Source organism: Nannospalax galili, unplaced genomic scaffold, assembly GCF_000622305.1.
Source record: "Nannospalax galili isolate Female #2095 unplaced genomic scaffold, S.galili_v1.0 scaffold553, whole genome shotgun sequence".
Classification (NCBI taxonomy): Eukaryota; Metazoa; Chordata; class Mammalia; order Rodentia; family Spalacidae; genus Nannospalax; species Nannospalax galili.
The window spans coordinates 6,592,756-6,615,384 of record NW_008336313.1 but is presented as its reverse complement, the minus strand read 5'-3'; the positions used below and the strand labels follow the sequence as shown (position 1 = coordinate 6,615,384).

At 37.0% G+C, this 22,629-nt stretch overlaps 1 protein-coding gene across 1 annotated transcript in view; it reads left to right on the top strand.

Moving 5' to 3' along the window:
- The window catches only part of Atg4c (autophagy related 4C cysteine peptidase), a 101,910-nt gene that overhangs the window by 52,118 nt on the left and 27,163 nt on the right, over positions 1 to 22,629 (top strand). Inside the window, exons 7-10 of the mRNA XM_008831081.2 lie at positions 3,667 to 3,803; positions 10,870 to 10,948; positions 11,602 to 11,678; positions 18,014 to 18,133. Coding sequence (XP_008829303.1) covers positions 3,667 to 3,803; positions 10,870 to 10,948; positions 11,602 to 11,678; positions 18,014 to 18,133 — 413 coding nt within the window. The remainder of the gene's footprint in view (positions 1 to 3,666; positions 3,804 to 10,869; positions 10,949 to 11,601; positions 11,679 to 18,013; positions 18,134 to 22,629) is intronic.

Sequence of the window (22,629 nt, the reverse complement as noted above, 5' to 3'; positions counted from 1 at the left end):
TTTATTTAAGTCCATCTAGTCCCATGCCTATACTCCTGAATGTATGGCCATCCACTGCAGCAGGTTGACCTTCTCAGGGGCTACATCCTTGAAGAAAACTGGCCCTCCCTTTCCCAGCAGCTATCAGTTGCTAGGGGTAGGGATTTGTGCTTAACCCATCCCCCTTTGATTTTGTGCAGGTCTTATGCGTTCTGTCACAATTGTAGTGAGTTCATACATGCTACTGCCCTGTTGTGTTTAGAAAACATGATTTCCTTGTAGTCATCCACAGTCTCTGGGTCTTACAGTTTTTCCTTCCCATCTTCCATGATGATTCCTGAGCCTTCGAGGGTAGGGGTGTGATGTAGATGTCCTATCTAGGGCTGAGAACTCTATAGTCTCTTATTTTCTACATGTTGACCATTGTAGGTCTCCATGTTGATCGCCATCTACAGCAACAAGAAGCTTCTCTGAGTTGGGGTTAATTTGGGTCTTAAAGTCCTGTAGTATTTTTTTTTCATGAAGTTGGGTGCACCAGAGTTTGGTGAATATATGTTCATGATTGTAATATCCCAAAAGCTTCCCGGTTAGAGGTGGGGCTTCGTGCCCTCCTCCCTGCTCCATGCTGGGATTTTGGTATGGCTTGGGCTTGCATAGATCTTGTGCATGCTGTCACAACCACAAAATATATGCTGGGTTCATATATGCACTGCTTTGTTGCATTCAGAAAACACTGTTTCACTGTTGTCATCTACCTCTGCCTCTTAGGACTTTTCCATTCCCTTCTCTGTGATGCCCTCTGAGTCTTTGGAGAAGAGGTGTGATGTAGATGTCCATTTAGGGCTGAACACTCTGAAGTTCCTTGTTCTCTGAATGTTGACCAGTTGTGGGGCATTGCTTAAAAAAAAAAAAAAAAAAAAAAAGAAGCTTCTCTGATGAGGGTCAAGAGATATACTAGCCTATGGGTATAGTGATAAGTCATTAGGAGTTTGTTTAAAACGATGTCCATTTAGTAGACTTATAATAGTAGGCCAAGAACCTGTGGCTAGATAGGGGAGAACCTACTATTATTAAATAATTTTTGTGTTGTATTTGTTTACTCTGTGTGTACATGCATAGGCGCACATGCCATGGTTTGCATATGAAGTGAGAGGACAGCTTATGGGAGTTGGTTCTCTCCTTCCACCATGTGGGTCTAGGGGATTGAATTCAGGTTGTCAGGCTTGGAAGCAAGGGCCTGAACCCTCTCACTGGTCCCCATATTGTCTCAGATTATTTTAGCATAGAAGGCACATGAAGTTATGTACAATTTGTCTCAACCTACATTTTCAGCATCGTTTCCCAATACCATTTTCCATACTCAGTGCAGTAGGGCACTATCAGCCTTCAGGTGATTCCTTGGCTTTCCAGTACCATCTGTATGCTGGCAACAATTTATAGGTCCATCCTGGTCCTCTCCTAGAGCTCTAGCTTTCTGTCTTCATAACTGCATGTTCAATCTCGCTATTGTAATATCAAACAAGTGTCTAAAACCAATCATGTTTAAAGTTGAATTCTTGGTTCTTTCTGTCTTTTTATGTCATTGTAAATGGCAGTTCTTTTATGCTTGTACCCAAATCCTGCAAATCACTATGATCCATTTTTATCTCTCACACCTTGAACACTGATATGAAGTCTTTAAGTACGTGAAATAATCACTTCCCTGTGACTGGCCCTTGATCATTCTCTATTTTCAGTTACTGCCTTTTTAAAGCCACTATAATCTCTTCTCAGATAACTCTAATAGCTTTCTAATTGTTCTTTGTGCTCCAGGCCATGCCCCACAGTCTATTACTAACACAGGAACCAGACCTTTAGCGTGTCTGTTAGTTATTTTTGCATAGCTATGATCCAGATACATGAGAGAACAAGTAAAGGAGGAAAGATTTATTTTGGTTCATGGTTTTGGAGGGCTCAGTCCATGGTTGCCTGGCCCTGTGTGCTTGGGCAGAAGATTGTGGCAGTGGGAGTGTGTATCAGAGAAGGTTCTTTACCTCATGGTGACCAGGAAACGGTGAGAAGAGGGGTCTAGGGGCCAGATGTAACCTTCAAAGTGACATTCTCCAGTTACCCACTTTCTCTAGTTTGGCCAGTTCCACATAGTCAGCCTTAGTCATGGCAACAACTCCACTTCTCTGGTACCCATTTCCCATGTTAGCCTTTTTTATTTTTTTAAGCTAAATAAATAAAATATAATTTAAATTTTATTTTTTAATTTATTTACTTTTTATTTATTTTTGTGTGTGTATGTGTGTGGGTATGCATGTTGCCATGATGCACAATGGAGGTCAGAGGACAACTTGTGGAAGTATATTTTCTCCTTCCACCATGTGGGTTCAGGGTTGAAGCTCAGCAAGTGTCTTTACCCCCTGAGCCATCTCACCAGCTCCTGTGTTAGCTTTTATTGTTACTGTGACCAAATAGACAAAGGAAACCACTTAAAAGGAGGAAGGGTTTACTTGGGCTCATGATTTCAGTCCATCATGGTAGGGATGGCATGGTATAGCAAAGCTGCTCACATCAGGGTTGTCAGAAAGCAGAGAGAGGGAGAGGAAGGGACTGGGGACTAGGTATGCCTTCAAAGGGGTGACACCCAGTGACCCATTTATTTCAGCTAGGTCTTACCTCCCCAAGTTCCTGTCACTTTGTAAAATAGTGCCAAAAGCTGGGACCAGATGGGGGACATTTCACATTCAAACCATAATAGAGTATAAGTCAGATTGGGACAGGTCTTTCCTAAAACACTTTCAGTGACTTGCCATCTCACTCACACAATTGCAGTCTTTGTAGTGGCTCCAAAGTTTACGTAATAGGACTTCTCCAGCAGTCTGTAGCTTTCTCTCCCAATCTCATGTCCCACTGTTGTGCCCATTCCTGGCTCATATTGCCCCAAAGGGATGGTCTCCTGTTAGGACATACTAGCTATGCTTTGCCTTAAGGCATTGATACTTGTTGACTTTTCTACATAGAATGCTCTTCTAGAACCTAGGCATCCTGTTACCTTGTTTTTACTTTATCTTGACTTAAATGTGGCTTTGTATAAGATCCTCTCTGATTACCTTAGTTTAAGTATTTTGTTTATTTTTATGTGTGTGAATGTATTGCCTGCATATGTGTAAATGTGCCCATGTCATGCAGTGCTCACGGAAGTCAGAAGAGGGCACTGATTTTCCCTGGAACTGGAGTTACAGACAGTTGTTAGCTGCCATATGGGTGCTGGGGATTGAGCCAGGGTCTTCTGCAAGAGCAGCTGGTGCTCTTAACTGCTGAGCCCCAGATTACCTTAGTTTAAATTGTGTCTCACCTTAGCATTTCCTACCCACCTTTCTTTCCTTGTTTTTCTTTGAAGTATGCTTTCTGATATATTGTATGCATTTACGTTTTCTTGTTAATGTCCCCCTGCTGAAATATCTACTCAAGGAGGGTAGGACTTTTTCCCTTTTACTACAGCTGAAATTTCAGTGCTAATAGCTACTCAGTAAGTCTGTATGGAATGCATACATTGGGCAAATATTATTAACTTGTTGAGACTTTGATAATGATGCCAAAGACCAGATGACCGATCAGTGGGAGGGACAGAATTAGAGTAAGAATTTTTATAAAATTGTTTTTATAAACTTTAATATCTATTCATTCTCTTTTCCTCAGTTTACAGTTCTGATGTAATTGATAAACAGAATGATCCTATGACGTGTGGTGATGCTGGTGACAAGGCTGTTATTATTTTAGTTCCTGTTAGACTTGGTGGAGAAAGAACCAACACTGACTACCTGGAGTTTGTGAAGGTAAGAAGTGCTTGATTCTTTTAAGGCAGTAGCAGCTAATGGGAATAATGTATAGGGGTACAATTTTGTTTCTGTTAAGTAAGTAGTGATGATTTTAGTTACACATTATTTGACATTAGGGATTTAAAATTTTAATAGTGGAAGATCACATGTGAGTGTAAAGAACTTAGTGTGCTATGACAGAATGAAAAGCCTTCGAATTTTCATAGCTAATCAAGGAGCTACAACTGCAGTAATGGAAATCTGCAACATGACTACAATTCTACTTTCCCTTTGTGAGCAAAAAATACTTACCTTAGTTTATTCTTAAAACTGACATTAAATTATGTCAAATTAATTATTAAAACCTTTGTTACTTTTATTTATGAAATATTTAGTATATTTCATAATTTGTTGCTGTGCCACCATTATGTCAACAAGAAGATGGTCATATAGACAGGAGTAAGAGAGTCTAGGGAAGGGCAGGCCCACCTTTCGCCTTTATTAACCAACTAAAAATCTATTCTATTTCAGCGTGTATATTTCTTCTTTTTGAACCAAAAGAACCACTGTAGCTATATGTATTGTTGTGTTTAGGCACTTTTAACAAAATCACTTATTTTGGTTCACAGTGCAGGGGTCTCCAGCCTTTGGCCTGCAGGCTTCATGGAACCCAGGATAGCTATGAATGCTGCCCAAAACAAAAACATTACTTAAAACATGATGAGATTTTTTTTTTTGCATTTCTTTGCATTTTTTTTGGTAACTCAATTGCATAGTTCTTGGGTGTGAACTTTGTAGATAACAATGTTGTGTTTCAGTGTCATGCAAAATAAGCATATATATGCTCTTGTTATTTGACCATATGTGTGGTTTTCAGTGTGTTATCTTCCAAGAATGGACAGTTGAATTGGTACTGTCAAACATTACATGTGCTCATGGTGACTTGGAGAGTGAAACACAGGGGTTATTAATAATGCCTTAATCTACCATTGGAAACAATAGGTGTTTAATGTTATTTAGAAGACAGATTCTTGTTTTATTATGAATGGCGTTTCCATACCTTGGCTGTGCCTCATGTGTCACCCACTGTGTTTTACAGTTGGCCTTTGTGCTGCATCAGCAGCTCGAATATGGAGAAGGGCCCAGATCTTGCTTTTTTCTTTCCTATCAGTTAATTTTCATAATAAAAGTAAATATAGTTCCTGATCTAGTATTATTACTTTAATACTAGCATGGCTTCCTTAGTGTCTCAAAAGAAAGTAGAACTAGGACTTGGAGTTGGCTCAATCAGTAAAGTACTTGCCACACAAGCATGAGGATCTGAATTTGAGGAACCCTAGGACCCACACAAAAAGCTGAGTGTGGTAGCACGTCCTGAAATCCCAATGCTGGGGATGTAGAGACAGGAATATCCCTAGGACTTGCTGGCCAGCCAGTCTAGCCAATCATGAGCTCCAGGTTCAGTGAGAGACCCTGTCTCAAGAAATAAGGTGGAGAAGCAATTGAAGAAGACACCTAATGTCATCTTTCGGTTTCGACAGACAGACAGACAGACAGACAGACAGACACACACACACACACACACACACACACACACACACACTCACTCACTCACAAAACAGAACCCAAAAGAAGAAAAATTATGGATGAAGGAAAATTGTTCAATGAAAAGTAGGTAGATGACTACTTTTCTGATGAGGCAAATAATAAGGCACTCTAAATTGTAGGGAATTTGTACCAGAACTTGACAGTGAAAACTGGCTTGTAGATTTAGCATTTTTAGTGAATTTAGCCACACATTTCAAACATGTGTCTTTAAAGTGAAAACTAATTTATCAATAGAATTTCAAATCATATCATTATAAATGAAACTAAAATTGTGGCAAGCTCAAATCAAGGCAAACAATTTTATGTAATATAATATATAATATATGTATTACTATATATTTCAACACATTAAACCCAATCCTGTGAACAGCAAAAAAGATGCAATATATTTTATAAAAAATATTTAAAAATCAGTGGGATGTTGTTTTCATTTTCTTTATTAGTGACTGCAAACTTAGTACCTGCTCATGATTTTTAAAGACTCCCCACAGGGAGTCCTGCATAATTAGGATTGTTATGTGAGCTTTTTTGCTTATCTGTACTGGCAGATATTATGAAAGTGTTACACAGACCTTTTTTTGCTCATTGGATTTCATTAGTGTTTATAATAAGCGACTTCCCCAAATAGCACTGCTAGCTGGGGGCCAAGTAAACACATGAGCTCATGGGGGACATTTTACTTTCAAATCATTAACAGGCTTTTTCTTGAGTGAAGAAGCCTTCCCTGATAGGACAAGCTTGCAGTGTGCTTGGTCTGGTGGAGAGCTCTACTGTTTGCTGGTGTTGATGGCAGCTCTGCCTGATGCTCTTGAGTGATCTCTGAGCCTGAACTATAGTGCAACAAGCGATGGTTGATCTGTGATTCTCATACCTAGCATGTTGAGTTACACAGCATTTGTTAGCTCGTTTGCATAATACTTCCCAATATAATTTATCTCATTTTGCCCTTATAATAACTAGGTACTTTGTCTTTATAAAATAGAAAAGAGCCAGAAAAATTAAGTGATATGTTCAAGTTCAAAATAAGAGACGGGTGAAAAGAATCATTACTTTGTTGCTTTTAAACCTCCCCCCTCCCCAAATAAAGCATGTTTTAAAATGTAACATTTTCTTGACTGCCTGCCTGTTTGATTTATAGTGTAGCCCACTAAAATGAAAGAGCATTGAGTGTTGAAACATTTTCAAGTTTCAGTTATTAGGTAAAACTGCCAATAAAAATGGTTGAGTGAAGATTATGTAGGTATTATGTTGGTCAGAGGAGGTGGTTGGTCAGAAACCAAAATGAGAGTTTGTAAAGAGACACCTACTTAGAAGTGAAAAGGTAGTGTCGGATCTTCCTAAAAGAAGGGCCATTGTTGGAAGCGCCCCCTCCTCCCCCTTCCCCTTCTTTTCATTCCTTTCTTTGTACGTGTGGTCAGCACTTATATTTTTCTCCTGTGAAACCAATGTGCATTATAGTCTGAAATTCACCATGTAGTGATGTGGTTCAAATTGATTATTCCAGGTAATTCCACAGTATTTCAGAGATGGTACCATCCCAGAATTTTACTCTAGTCTATGAGAAGGAGGTAACTTGGTGTGTGCTCTATCACCCCTTTCCACAAGCGGCTTATTTCTTTATTTTTATTTTTGTAAGAACTTGGAATGAGGAGAACCTAATCTTTTTCTTCTGTAAGAAAAATTAGGACTTTCCTTTCTGACTGATTGCTTCCGTCTTATTTATTGCTTCATGGATGCAGCTCAATAAATTCTCACCCCTAGATAAAACTGTGAAGAAGCACTTTTGGGAACTGAAAGTGTTTCAAGTTTCTAAAGATACAGCTTCTTATATGTGATGGCATTCCAGCTAATCTGCCAATTGTTTATTGCTGGATCTGCTGTAGTCTGTAGTAGAGGAAATATAGATTTCAAGAGCTGACGTCTCTTTCCTATTACCAGCCCGTTCTTTCTGAGGAGTCAGTGGTGATTGTTGCCATATATAATGGATCTCTTTCTTTCTCAGCTATGAGAGCTTTAGAACTTGCACTTCCTCGTGGGTCCCTAGGATATAAACATTCATTTCAGCTGATCAGGTTGACTCGTTAAAGTAAGGTGCTTTTTATTGAACTGAAAAGGATCCTTACTGTCAAGTAACTTTAATTACTGTCAAGTGTTTGTCTTATGGGGGGTACAATTTTATTTTTATTTATTAGTTGGTTCAGGTTGGCTAAGATTGTAACTTGTCTATTTTGTTTTATTATTTTTCAATTGTTGCTTGCTTTAAAAAAAAAACCCTTGATATCTTTTTACAGGATTGGAAATATTTGAGGTTGTTCTTTAGAGTGTGATTTAGTTTGTTTTGTGCTTCTGGAACAGAGTGCCTGAGATTCAGTAATTTATAAAGAACAGAGTTTTTTTTTTCTTTCCAAGTTTAAGATCAAGAGGCTGACCTCTGATAAGGGGTCTTCTTGCTCTGCCCATACATAGCAGAAGAGCAGGGCAGTGAGAACCCACTTCCTCAGGCCTCTTTTAGAGCAGCTTTAGTCCATTCAGCAGGGTGGGACCGTCAAGACCTAAATATCCCCTGATGGTCCACCATTGTTTTGCTGTGGATTAAGTTTCAAGCATAAGGATTTTAGAGGGGACAAAACCATTCAAACTGTATCAGATGATTATCTATAATAGGAGGAACTTAGAGCAAATGAAATTTTAATAATGAGGGTTTAAAAGTGTATTTTCTTATCTTTATAAAATAGAATATAGCCATTAGATATTATATACATGGCTATATTTATTGATAGGAAAAGATGTTCATGAATGATACAATGAGAGACAAAAAGAGGAAGTAGCATTGGCAGTGTGATGCCATGATGCCATGTATAAAATGGTTAGTAAAGCTGTAGATGGAATATTGGCAGATATCATGAAGATATTCCCCCTAGGTTAATAATGAACTCTTAGCTGGGCGTGGTGTGCACAATCCCAGCACTCGGGAAGTAGAGGCAGGAGGATTAGGAGTTGAAGGCCACTCTCAGCTACATAGTGAGTTTGAGACTGCCCTGGAATATGTGAGACACTATCTCAAAAAAGAAAAAAAAAAAAAGATCTTTGGGTATTTCTGTTTCTTTATTTGTTTTATAGTGACCAAATACTGTTTTTTTTTTTTTTTTGTCTTTTTGAGACAGTGTCTCACTGTAGCCCCAGCTGTCCTGGAACTCACTATGTAGACCAGGCTGGCCTTGAACTCACAGATATCCACCTGCCCCTGCCTCCCAAGTGCTGGGAATAAAGGCGTGTGCCACCACGCCTGGCCCCTAAATACTGTGTTTTGAAAAACAAGTTAAAAAAAAAACAAAAACAAACAAAACCCTCTCTGATTTCGTTACCTTGCTAAAGGAAAAAGAAGATTTTCCATTTTAAAATATTTCTCAGCCATTTGCATTTCATATTTTGAGAACTCTGTTTAGCTCCTTGCCCCAATTTTTAATTGGGTTGCTTTTTTTTTTTGATGTTCAATTTTCTGAGTTCTTTGTATTCTAAATGCTAAATGTCAGCCCTAGCTGAGGAACTGTTGACAGCTAACAGCTGCTGGGAAAAGGAGAGTTTCTTTAAAGGTTGATGCTGGATAAGTTAACCGGGTTCCAGGCCTCCACCCAAGAACATTTGGTGAACACAAATTAGACTTCATAGGCCTTTAAAAAAATGTATATCTGTGTGTGTGTGTGTGTGTGTGTGTGTGTGTGTGTAATACAGTACAGCAAATCAGGTGGGAGATGCAGATAGAGGAGAGGGGGTCTGAATAGGATCAAAATGCATTGTATGAAATTCTCAAAAATTCAGTAGAAATATTTAGAAAAAGAACATTTTTCCATATACAAATGTATTAGTCATCTCATTGCTGCGACAAGAATACCTGACAAAAGCCAATTAAAGGAGAAAGGGTTTATTTGGGCTTGTGGCTTGAAGGTACAGCTTGGTGGCAGGAGCATGCGGTGGTTGATTAGGAAGCAGTAAAGAAGCAGTCAGGAAGCAGAGATGAATTCTGTTGTGCTTGCTTGCTTCTTTTTATTTAGTCAGGACCCCAGCCCTTAAAGTGGTGCTGTCCATATTTAGGGTGGGTCTTCCCACTGCAGTTAAATCTCCCTGGGAGATACTCTCACAGACATGCCCAGAGATGTGTCTTCTAGGTGGTGATTTAAATCCTTCCAGGTAGACAATCAAGATTAACCATCACAACATATGTTTTTCTACAGCGTAGTAATGCTCTAGTAAGCCTATTGCAAGTTATTGTAGGGTCAAAATACATTTACTATATCTAACCTACCAAACACTAACCTAGTAACACAGTTACACACTACTGTGTGATTTTTCCTCAGGAAATGCACAGAAATGCCTAGTAATCCCAAAAAGGACAGCAGTTGACCAAGGCAATTATACTGTTCAAGTCCAATTTGGTGAACCAGTGAGTTTACTGGGGTCATTTACAGTACCATGGTGACTTGGGCAGCAATCCCACCCCAGCATGAGTGATGATTTACAAAAGCTGCATCGCTCCTCCACTCTGCCTTCTATGTATCCTAACACCTTGCAAGACCAGGTGCAGCTGGGAGCCAGGATGGGGAGGGGGCAGGAAGGAGTGAGAGGCTGGAACTCAAGAGTTTGAAGACCTTCCCCTTTCTACTGGAGAATGTTAATAGGCCAGAACTTGTGAGGGTCACATTGAGTAATCACAACTGCCCGGACTTAAAGAAGGCAAGGCTTTGTCATACACAAAGGACAGAATGCCACAACTATTCAATATCTATTGTTTACCCTCATAATTGCCTGACTGACAGGAAGTTGTAGCTCACTGCCACAGCCTAGCCTCAAAAGACAGTGTCATGTTTGTATATTGAAGGCCTAGGAAAAGATAAATCCAAAATTCAAAGTAAGGGTGTTTTGTTTTTTTTTTTTCAGACAAAGTCTTGCTTTGTAGCCCAGGCTGGTTTTGAATAGGCAGTCCTTCTACATCAGTCTCTTAAGTGCTAGGATTGTAGGCGTGTGCCATCACACTCAGCTCAAATTCTTGTTTCTGATGAACACATAACAGCTTTTTCTTTGTAGTAAAAAAAATTGTGAGCTGGAGCTTGTAAGTTGGGAACCATCTGAATTTCTTTTCATATTGCCTAGATTTTAGAGAATTCTCTCACTTAAGACCATGTGCTTAAGACCTCTGACAGGACTTTTGTGATGCTATTTTTTTTCTTTGTGGTACTTAGTTGTTTTTTCATGTTGTTGCACAACATGCTGATCAGAATATTTGATCCGAATTAATATTCGGTGATTCAAAGAAAAGGGAGGCAGTTTGGAAAACAAGGATTTCGGAACATGGGCAAATGTAATAAAAGTAAAACTAGGTGGTGAAAAGTTAGCACTTCTAAAATGGCAGTGTAAAGTTGGTTGTTTTAGATAATTGTCATTTTTCTCCTGACTTAAATCTATTAATTTCCTTTGACAGGGTGTTTTAAGCCTTGAATATTGTGTGGGAATTATTGGTGGCAAACCTAAGCAGTCATATTACTTTGCTGGATTTCAAGGTTAGTGATTAAGTACGTTTCTCTGTTGTTTTCTTCCAAAAGTCAGAAAGTTAATATGATACTATTTGGAAGGAAGATAGCTCACAAAGCAGAATGAGTGCTTTATACAGTCGTTGGTCCTCCTGCAGCCACTCCTTGTCATTTGGGTCATAGCATAATTGGATTCTGTAAAATGTATGTTTAATTTCTGTGATTGCATAAACAAAGCATAATTTATTGGTTTCACTAAACTTGAGAAGATGTTCTGCCACATTCTGGCAGTTGCTGTTTACATATTTACTTTTTACCAGTTTTAGTGGTGCAAGTTGATGATAAAGTGACACGCAATATGTTCTTCCTGTCAGAAAAAGGAAGGGCAATGCATTTTTCATATGCAAACTGTAGAGTATAATTGTATGTTTGTGAAAGTAATTTTATCACCAAAAATTAAATGACAGTCTCATCACTGTATAAAAATTCTGCTTATACAAGCATATTTGATTATGCAGGAGTTAATCTATCCTGTGCAAACCTATGCTTCAGTCAATGAATATCAGTCTGGCAAGCTGTTACTCCTAGGTTTTTTTTCAGCTGTTCTACATAGAAATTGGATTGTAAGCAGAGTAATAATAAGGTGTTTTTTGAATTACTTGTCTTCTGTTTTGTCCTTGTAGATGACAGTTTGATTTACATGGATCCTCATTACTGCCAGTCTTTTGTAGATGTCAGCATAAAGGATTTCCCTCTTGAGGTACTCTGCTTAGAGAGCTGGGGTTGTTTTCTTACCATAGGAGACAAACTATGATTTAGAGCTGTCCTAAGTTGCTATGCTTTTCTAGTATTATGACCAAAAGTTAATCAATATTTTACTAATTTATAAAACTATAGTCAACACTGGTCAAAGGCTAAGTACTCTGTTGATGAATTTTAATTTATGATTTACTTTCTTCTTCATTAATCTCTGTCTCCAACTTGTTAGATACCCTGATCCTACTAAAATAAATGATCAAGTCTCCGAATAATTTTGTAGCAAGACAGCAGAACAGTATTGAAGAATTTATAGTGTTAGATATATTTTTTTAAATGAAAGGATTGTAACAATCCTTTTAAAAAGGTGATAAACTTGGGGTAAAGTGACAAGATAAGATTTAAGTATAGTAATGAAATCTTAGTTAAGTTTCCAAGAGCTTATTTGGATTTCTAGTGATTGTTTTAGCTTACTTTCTTTTTTAAAAAATATTTTATTATTTTTATTTTATATGTATGCATGTATTGCCTACATGTAGGTAAGTGCACCTGTGTCATGCAATGCCCGCGGAGGATAGAAGAGGCTGTCAGATCCCCTGGGCCTGGAGTTACGGACAGTTGTTAGCTGCCATGTGGGTGCCGGGATTTGAACCCAGGTCTTCTCCAAGAACACCCAATGTTCTTAATCACTGAGCCATCTCTCCAGCCCCTGTTTTAGCTTATTTTAAAGTTTTCATTTCCCATATAAGATAATTTTGGCATCCAATATTTTAATTTAGAAAAGTTTGAGTTCCTAAGTGAGACAGGTCTGAAAGTCCGTGGTGTCAGTTATTTTTTTTCCTAGTTGAAGTTATTACATATTAAAGTAATTTTAATCATGAATAGCTGAGGGCACTAATATTAAAGGACATGACAAGTTGGAACTGTGGTTAAACATTGTTTTACTAATACCTTTTGAACTAGTATTAATACTTAATAGTATTTAAGGAGTAGATTACGAAAACAAACTGTAAGATTAAAGTCTAAAGATTAGAAAGATGTGTTATAAAGCATTCTAGCATCCTTTGTAAATTATGACCTCGGCTATGTCCCTTCTCTCGTACAATGTTGCATGTAAACCTTCATGACTGTTAAGAGATGTGCTAGCTAGCTAGCTATGCTTTTAGAGTACAGCTAAGCTGGCCAAGGCCTCACTCTTCCTAGTTAAGAGCTCTACCACTGATCTAAATCTCCAGCCCTAAAGTAGCACTTTCTGTTTTTTGTCATATCCTAAATTTCTAGTGCTTCAAGTGAAAATTTTTTTACTATATTCCTAACCATCTTTGCTCTGATATCTTTGCTGTGTATGTGTTGCTGAAATTTTGTGACTAATACAGTAAATTACATACATATTCTAAAACTACTTTCATATTTGAATTCTTAAAATCATTTTTGTAGACATTCTATCAGCACTTCTCTTTGATAAATAGATAATAGAAATTAAAATTTCAAATCTTCTATCCAGCTCCATGTAAATAATTACTTATAGCTCTGATATTTTAAATGAGTGACCTAGATCTAACAGCATTTTGAGATTTTAAGCAGAGTATTGAAAGAGATTTAAAGCTGTCCTTGCTGCTGTTCTCACAGCATTCATTTCCTGCATTTCCAGAACTGAACTTGTAATGACCGGAAATCAAATCAGGCCAACTTGTTCTTTCCTAGCTCTCACTGTTGAGTTTTTCCAGGGGCAGAGTACTGTCCTGAGCTCTTCAGAGTCTTCTCTTGAATCCCCCTTGCATATCCAAATGATTTTGTTATGTATTTATATTACTTAAATTTTTTTTTTAATTTTATGTGTATGCGTGTATTGTCTGCATGTAGGTAAGTGCACCCATGTCGTGCAATGCCCACGGAGGTCAGAAGAGGCTGTCAGATACCCTGGGACTGGAGTTAAGGACAGTTGTTAGCTGCCATGTGGGTGCTGGGATTTGAACCTGGGTCTTCTGCAAGAACAACCAGTGTTCTTAACCGCTGAGCCATCTCTCCAGCCCTGTATTTATATTATTTTTTAAGTTTTGTGACATTATCTCATGTTGGTGAATGTTATTAAGTTAGCATATACTGTTGAGTTTCTATCTGTGAAGAGAATCTTCTGATCTTTCATTGTCTTCACTGAGGAGCATGTGGTTCAGTTTGAGGGCAACTTTCAATGTGCAAACTGAGCTGTATAATTTTCATAGAGTAATGGAGTTCAGCAGAGCAGCATTGACAACCTTAAAGAGAAAAGTCGTGAAAGGGCAGTGTGAGGTAAGAAGAGTGAGATGAGCTCAGCTGGGCTTTAGAATGAGTATGCAGAGTTGCAGTTTCCATGGTCAGGGGTTAGGATGAGGCAGGGTTTTAATTATTGGGATGGAAAGACTGTGATACATTTGTGTGTATATGATGTTCAGGCATGTATTCATGTGTACATGTGCACATATATATCTTATGCATACATTTTTTATTCATGTATGTATATAGGTATACAGGTAAAGATGTATACAAAATATTGCATATGTAATTAATGAATTAAGGTTTCCTAAATGAGACACTGTGAGTTTATATGCTTCCAGAATTATAGCCTGTTTTTCTTACAAATACTAAGTTCTAAAAGGTAAGAAAAGCCCTATTAATAGACATATGACTGTTCCAATTCCTGGGTCCTCAATTCCAAGTTTCAGACCTTAGGAGGATCACATTGGTGACTGTTTCAATCAACTCTAATAAATTAAGAGATAGTGGCACTGAAGTTATTACATGGATGAGTAAGTAAATTTGTCAGTGAAAGATACTCTATGAATCACACATGTGAGCTGTAGTTAGTAGAGTGTATCTTTTTTGTTGTTTTTATTTTTGTTTTTGAGACAGGGTCTCACTGTATGGCCCTGGCTGGCCTGGAACTCTGTGTAGATCCCACAGAGATCTGTCTGCCTCTGCCCCTGCCTCTTGAGTGCTGAGATTAAAGGTGTGCACCACCTTTCAGCTAAGTGAAACCTTTTTTAAAAATTATTATTTTTATTTTATGTGTATGCATGTATTGCCTGCATGTAGGTAAGTGCACCTATGTCGTACAATGCCTGCAGAGGTCAGAAGAGGCTGTCGGGTCCCCTGGGACTGGCGGTACGGACAGTTGTTAGCTGCCATGTGGGTGTTGGGATTCGAACCTGGGTCTTCTGTAGGAACAACCAGTGTTCTTAACTGCTGAGCCATCTCTCTAGCCCCTAAGAAAAACCTTTTAATGAGAGTATTCTCTGACTACTCAGAAAGCTCTGTCTAAATCTCCACAATAGCATGGGCATATCTAAAAATATTTGTTTTAGTATTGTTCATGTGTTTAAGTAATAAAATCTAATAATTGTAATTCTGAAAGCATATATAAACAATATCAATCCATTGCATCTGGTTTAGGAAATGAATTTATTGATTATACCTATAATCATGCCTGATATTTAGTAGGTACTTAATAACTATTTGTTCAGGCAATTAGTAAGTGATGTATTAAAAAATGAAATAAATAGGAATTGACTCTTTTTTTCCAGAAATATATTTTATTGTCACCAAAGCAAGTATATGTAGCGAATACTCCCTAAAATGTGTGTGTGTGTGTGTGTGTGTGTGTGTGTGTGTGTGAATTAGAATGCAGAGACTGCTGTTTTCACCAGATATCAGAATTTTAAAAGTAAATCATACATGTACAGTTCATATTACCACATGGGAAAATATTTGAAAGTTTAACCTATTTTTCAAGACATAGAAATGAGTCTGAGTTGTAAATGAATGTTGGTTTGACGTCAGAATCTTGGGTGAACAAAGCAGTGTAATTTTAAGTTTAGGAGATTAAAATGCTTCTGTAACACATAGTGACACTGACTAGCAACTTCACTGTTCAGTGTTTTATATCTATATTTTTGTGAATAATTTAGGAAGTTCTTAGGAGATATCAAAATAACCATGAATTATAATTTAGTGTTTGTATGATAATTGAGGCAATATGTGAAACAGACATATTCCTGTTCAAGCCACTGTTATTAGTTCCTACATGAAAATTACAATCAGTGCTTTAGGATAGTAAATGACACATTCATAAATGAGTTAAAACATTACTGGGCCTGGTATAAACTTTTTGGCATCATATCACAAAGTAGTAGATACTGCAAAATAATTTGTTACTGATTTTGAAAGAGTTGGGCAATGGTTATTTTTAGATACAATATATATAGAAGAATTTCTTGTAAATATGACCTAAAATAGTGCCTCATAGCCTAATACGCTCCCCTGCATTGTATTTAACAAGTTTACTTTGCTTGTCTGTATCTTTCCAGATCTGTTTTAATCTGTTTAAAATAAAATAGATGCAACAGTATTAGTAAATGTCCAATAAAGGCAATGTTTCTGTTAATTAGTACCCTTAGATCTAGTTTAGCTAGGTTGGGTTCCACTATTTAAAGTAAATATTAGCTGAACATTTTGTAGAAGTCAAGATTTGGTCTCTGTTTATTGACATATTGTTGGATTTGAATGTAATATATAGTTTGACAGCTTGTAAGGGGGAAAACAACTTGAATATATGCCTTTTGCATTTGTTTTGATGACAGTGTGGTACACTGATTGAGTCACTATGATGTAGGGGAGAGAAAAGAGTGATTTTTATTGATTTATCATGAACATAACAAATATGGCAGCTTGCTTGTACTTTTCTATATTTTAATGGATAGTTTTAAGTTAAAATCCCTTAGTATTAAGGCATTGAGTACAGAAGACTATTAAGTTCAAATAGCCTACTTATTTTTTGATTTTTCTTGTTTAATGGTAAATATATGAGGAAAAAAATCTCCCACATCTTTCATCTACTTACTCTCTCCCTTCTGAAACTTGGTAATTTTGTATGTCTTTACATTTTATGTAAATGTAAGCAAATATGACTGTGCAGACTGTTGTACTTTAATGTAGATTTTTAAAATATGTATTTATAGAAAAACATTATCAAGTAATTTTTTGTTGTCTTTTTTTTGAGATAGGGCCTCCCTGTTGTTCCAACTGGCCTGGAACTCACTATGTAGACCAGGTTGGTCTTGAGCTCAAGGTGATCTGGTTGCCTCTGCCTTCTGAGTGTTGGATTTAAAGGCATGTGTCACCATGTTTGGCTACCAAGTGGTTTTTAAGCATGAGTGAACTTTAAGGATCAGATATGCAAACATTAAAGGAATCTAAACATAGTACTAGGCTGTGATGGTGAAACACAAAGAGTTTGGAATGATCAGCTTTATACTGAACCCTTTTCCTGCCTTTGTATTTCCTAAAGATACCAAACCAAATTCATAGCCAAGTCCATTAGCAAGAGTAGAGGAACTGGGGCAGTCTGCCTCGTCCATTTATATCTGTGACACTGTGACCACTTGAGAGAAATGAACTCAAAGAGGCAGGAGGAATAGTAAGCCACAGAGTAGGGCCCATAACAGGCGAGTTTCACCTGTATCATTCTGAGTTCTGTGTGGAAATAAAAATAACATTAACTTAAAACAGAATAGAAAAGCAAATTGGAAGAATATACCATTATGCACCAATCTGCTGGTTGCTAGAACTCAGAAGCAGGCTTTTCATATCAGTAGAGGACATTTACATGGGTCTGTATATTAGCTTAAAAGGCTAACCTTTAAATTTTTTTTGATTGATTTATTTTATGTGTATGAATGTTTTGCCTGCATGTATATATGTGTAAGTGCACCATGTGTATGCAGTGCCTACAGAGGCCAGAAGAGTGCTTCAGATCCTCTGGAACTGGAGGTAGGGACTGTTGTTACCCACCACATGGCTGCTGGGAACCAAACCTTGGTTCTTGGTAAGAGCAGCTAGTGCTCTTAACTGATGAGCCATCTCTCCAGCCCCATTAAAGTTAATTGTATTAAAAGGTTTGTAAGCATTAAAATAAAGAACCTTTATTAATCCATGTGCACATAAAGGAAATTTATTTATATAAAAAAAAGGATGTGTAATAAGACAAAGTGCAGTTTCCTAGAAATGGTTACTTGGATTCTAAAGTAGCCAATGTATGTCTACTGTGCACTGTATTTCATCCCTTCTTTGTGTTGTATATGGTTTTCTTTTGCAAAACAGCATGTTACTTAAGGTGAAAGCTTGGGTAAATGTAAACAATATGAACAGTGCTGGCTCTGTGTCTTACATCTTTGGGGAATTTCTAGGAGAAAGGGAAAGACTAAAATGATGCTTAAAACTGTGTTGATAGTTTTGAGAAAAAGTTCTTTATGTCAGTCCATCAGGAAAAAGTAAATTAATCCCAAACCATTTTAAAAATTACAGACATTCCACTGCCCTTCTCCTAAAAAGATGTCTTTTCGAAAAATGGATCCTAGCTGTACGATAGGATTTTACTGTCGAAATGTTCAGGACTTTGAACGAGCTTCTGAAGAAATCACTAAGGTACCTTTATTAAAAATACTATATAGTAATATTTGTAATATACTTAATTGTTATTATTTCATAAGATATAAATGAATAAAATAGTATACTTTAAAAAATTCCTTCTTGGATGTTAATTATTAGGAATATTGTGAATCAGAAAATGAAACTTTGAGGAGCCAGCATTTGAGACAAATGAAGCCAGTGATTAGTTGAAAGTGTTGTCCACTAGGTGGCACTATTGAAATAAAAATCCTGCAAAGTGTGCGCCCTGGCAAGCAATTAGGTTACATCCTATTTGAAGAGGATTTTAAAGGGCAATCCCTTAGGGGTAGAGAAAAATTAATGAAGTATTTGATCAAGTCAAATTGTGCATTATTTCTTGTTAGTCCAAGTGCTTCTTTTATTTTCTTAAAGAGAAATGGTATTTTTGGAATTCTTAGAACTGCTTTATCAAATGGACTGTGTTGTTACCTTCCAGCAAACTTGTCTAATTTGATTCTACTAATTAATTCCTATTCTACTTACTGAAGTAAGTTTATTTAATTTCTTTTTACCTTTAAACTAATGCATGTTTTTGGTCCTTGAGTTCTGCTAAAGCACATATAGACTGTTAATGCTGGTTGGTGTTTAGTACTTTAGGAAATAAAAGAGAATAACTACTTAAGAAGTAAGTATGGTCGGAGTGGTCTCATTGTTGGTGCCAGTAGTTCTAGAGGGTATCCCTCCATGGTAAGTAAAACCAATGCTACAATCTTTCTGAGGAAATCTTAGAAATTTTAACTTGTGCTCTGATATAATAATAATTTTATTTCTGTTTTTCTTCCAGTTAATCTTATTCAGGAAAATGGCCATAATAATTTTGATATTTTATTTTAACAATGTAAAAATAATATGAAGAAATTAAGTTAAAAAGTCTCAAATAAGAGGTTTAATTTACTTGACCTAACATGAAAGAAAGGACGTTTAACAGAAAATGAATGAGGAGAGGAGAGGGGCAGGTGGGACCCTCTCCTGCTCATCATTGCTCCGTCCTCACCTGCTTCTTCCCTTTCAGCACACAGCCAAAAGAACAGAACAAAATGTGCAGTTTCCATTGTTTCCTTCCTTGAAGTCACTGTAAACGGTGATTTCAGTTTGATAATTCTTTGCCCCTGTAAATTATTATGTATATACTACCATATATAAATCCAGGTGATGCTTTGAGATTGGTGAATATTTTCCACATAAGTCTAATTTTTCTGCTTTCATTAGTTTATTTTTCTCTTTGGGTCAAAATAAGTGTGTTTAAAATAATAGAGCAGTCTAGTTTTGGAATAGAAGTGAGCCAAGTTATAGTTGCAGAATTTTAAAAAAGAACAAAATTCACAGAGGAGTTGCATATTGACATTTTCTGATTTAAAATAGTTATTATGACTGGGCCTGATGGCACCTTTAATCCCAGCACTTGAGGCAGAGGCAGGCAGATCTCTGTGGGATTGAGGCCAGCTTGGGATACTCTACATAGTGAGTTCCAGGCCAGCCGTAACTATGCTACACAGAGAGACTGCCTCAGAAACAAAAAAACAAAACAAAAGTTACTATGATTTTGCTAGAAAAAAATTAGAAATTACTGCTGATTCATCAGAGCAGTGTGCACTATTAAGGCAAAGAGAAGCTATGCTGCAATGTCTTCTCAAAGGACCGAGAATTTTGTAAGGATCAGTTAATTTGGCTGTTCTTACAGTAGTAGCTTTTTATAGTAGTATCAAAACCTCACTTTGCCAATAACTTTTGCTTGCATAGTTCTAAGTTAAGCATTTCTCTTATTTTTCCTCCCAAAACCAGAATTTGGTGTTTGGAGTTAAACAAATTGTTTTCTTCTCTTGAAAGATTAAAATAACTTAAAAATTTTTGTTTCTATGTAGGATTTATTTTCTGCTTCCTCATTTGAAAAATGAAGCTAACAGTCTAGAGTGTCATGTTTAATTTGTAATGCTCTGTGGGTGAATAATCTCTTAATGCTGCATACTTCTAAAAATGTTAATAAAAATTATTAAACAAATTCATTATTTAGTGGAGTTTAGGCTAGTAGGTATTTAAGTAACCACTGTATGCAAGGCATAAAATTACCGAGATGTAATTTCTGCTTTGAATAAGACATAAAGCTTCTACCTTCAAGTAACATTTATGCTTAAGGGGAAGGAAGACGACAAGTAGACATATATTAAACTGAATATGATAAGCGTCCACACGTAACTAGAGATAAATGGATGAGGAAGGAAGAGAGTTGAAACCAGAGAGATGTCACATCCAAGTCAAAGTATTTTATTGTGATGGTGATATTTAAGATGAGCCTTAAAGTGTAGGCTTAAAACTGGCTTAGTGAGAGAGAAGGTTACTTAAAGCAGAGGAAATAATCAGAGAAAAGTTCAAGAGAAGGAAGTGTGGAGCTTACCTAGAGAATGGCAAGTGTCCACTTTGATGGATGCCCTCTGTGCTTTTAGGCAGGATTTCTGTCTTCCTGCTGCTTGAGCCAGAACCCATTGGAGTGTGGCCTGGAGACCGACCTACCTACCTACCTTCCTTCCTTCCTTCCTTCCTTCCTTCCTTCCTTCCTTCCTTCCTTCCTTCTTTCTTTCTTTTTAAAGAATTTATTGAGAATTTCATACATGCATATGAGCATATAAGGTGTTTTGATCAAATCCATGCCCACTCCCTCCCCTCCAACTCCTCCCATATCTCCCCATCACTTTTTTTCTTATACTCTTTCTTCTTCTTCTTCTTTTTTTTTTTTTAAGGGACTTTTTGCTACTCTAATTTACCGCCTCTGAAGAAGTAACCCCCAAGTCTTTTAAGGATTAGAAAAGAGCTCCCAAATACTTTTGACATTTTTGGCCTTTGGACCAGAGTATGTTGCTAAGAGGCCCAAGGACATTTTGAATTTTAGCCAAGAAACTGGCTATTTTTCTTTGGGATCTTTTTTATCCTAATTGCCTAGCCAATTCCTACCTCCTATTCTTTTTTTAAAAAAATATTTTATTTATTTTTATATGTGTATGTATTTATTGCCTGCATGTAGGTAACTGCACCTGTGCCCACAGAGGACAGAAGAGGCTTTTGGATCCCCTGAAACTGGAGTTACTGACAGGTGTTAGCTGCCATGTGGGTGCTGGGATTCAAACCCAGGTCTCCTGCAAGAACAGTGTTTTTAACCTCAGAGCCATCTCTCCAGCCCCCTGCCTCCTATTCTTATCACACCATCCTCTGAAGAAGTTGCCCAGCTTGCAGATAGGGAATTGGGATGCAGACCACTCTGGCTTCTTCCATGCTGGACAGGGACGTATGGTGAGGCAACTGGGGCACCCCTTCAGTGGGTCTATCTAAAAGGCTCCCAAATTGCCTAACTCTTATCTGTAGGGGAAAAAGAAAGTCCTTGACTGGTGAATAGGAGATGTGAAGGAAAAGTAAAGGCAAGAGTACTTAGCATTACAAGTTCTAGACAGAGAACTAGAAAAAAGTCAGAACAGGGAAATTTTCAAATGTTCGTATGAGAGTCCATTGGAATTTCTTTGCAAGGGCTTCCAAAAGCATCCCTCTATTGGGTTCCTCCTCATTTTTCTTTTGTCTGGCAACTCTGGACTCGAGAGTGATGGCTTCAGGATTTGCTTTCAGGTATTTTGATAGCTGTTGGAGTGGTTACAATCAGTATCAGTTCCCCCTCAAAGGCTTCTAGATAGGGCGAGAAAACAAATTTGGCCATCATTTTTGAACAGTAGTGGATTGTGGAGACATTCATTTCTAACAAGCCCACAAGAAATCTTATACACCAGACTGGAGAACCAGTGGTGTAAGTGTCATACCCAGAGTATGATACTTGATGCTTTTAAGTGTCACTGAGGAAAAACATGTTAATACATATATTTATTTCCATCTGTATTAAAAACACAATTGACATAGTAAACATGATTTTCCATTTTCACTTATGATGCCAGGTTATTTAAATTGTAAATGATGAAAAGTATTCCTGAACAGAGGTAGTATATATAGCAAAATAGTGAAGACCATATATAAATGTCGGAGGTTAGGAAACACTGCTCTGGGAACTAGTGAAGGGTGAGTGGTGCTAGAAAAGAACATTGACATAATGCTGTGGAGGAACGTGATGCTATGATAAAGTACGTTAATAATGTATTTTATTACACTAAAATTTAAATTTTAGGCATGTAGAAATATGAAAAAGTATGTTCTGTGAGCTTATGAATAATTACATATACAATATCATTGATTACAAATATAATAAGTGGCTATCTTTCCCCAGCTTTATTCCTTTTTTTCTTTGTAAGTGATGATTCCTATTCTGAATTAGTATATCACACTCATACTTTATGTATTCATAAGCAACATATGTTACTTTGTAAGTTATTAAACTTTCAAACCTTTTTTGTTGATGGTCACTTAGCCTGTTACTGAGAATCTAAAATTGTTATTTTCCTTTTTTAGTACAAATATTTTAAAGAATATGCTTTAAATTTTTT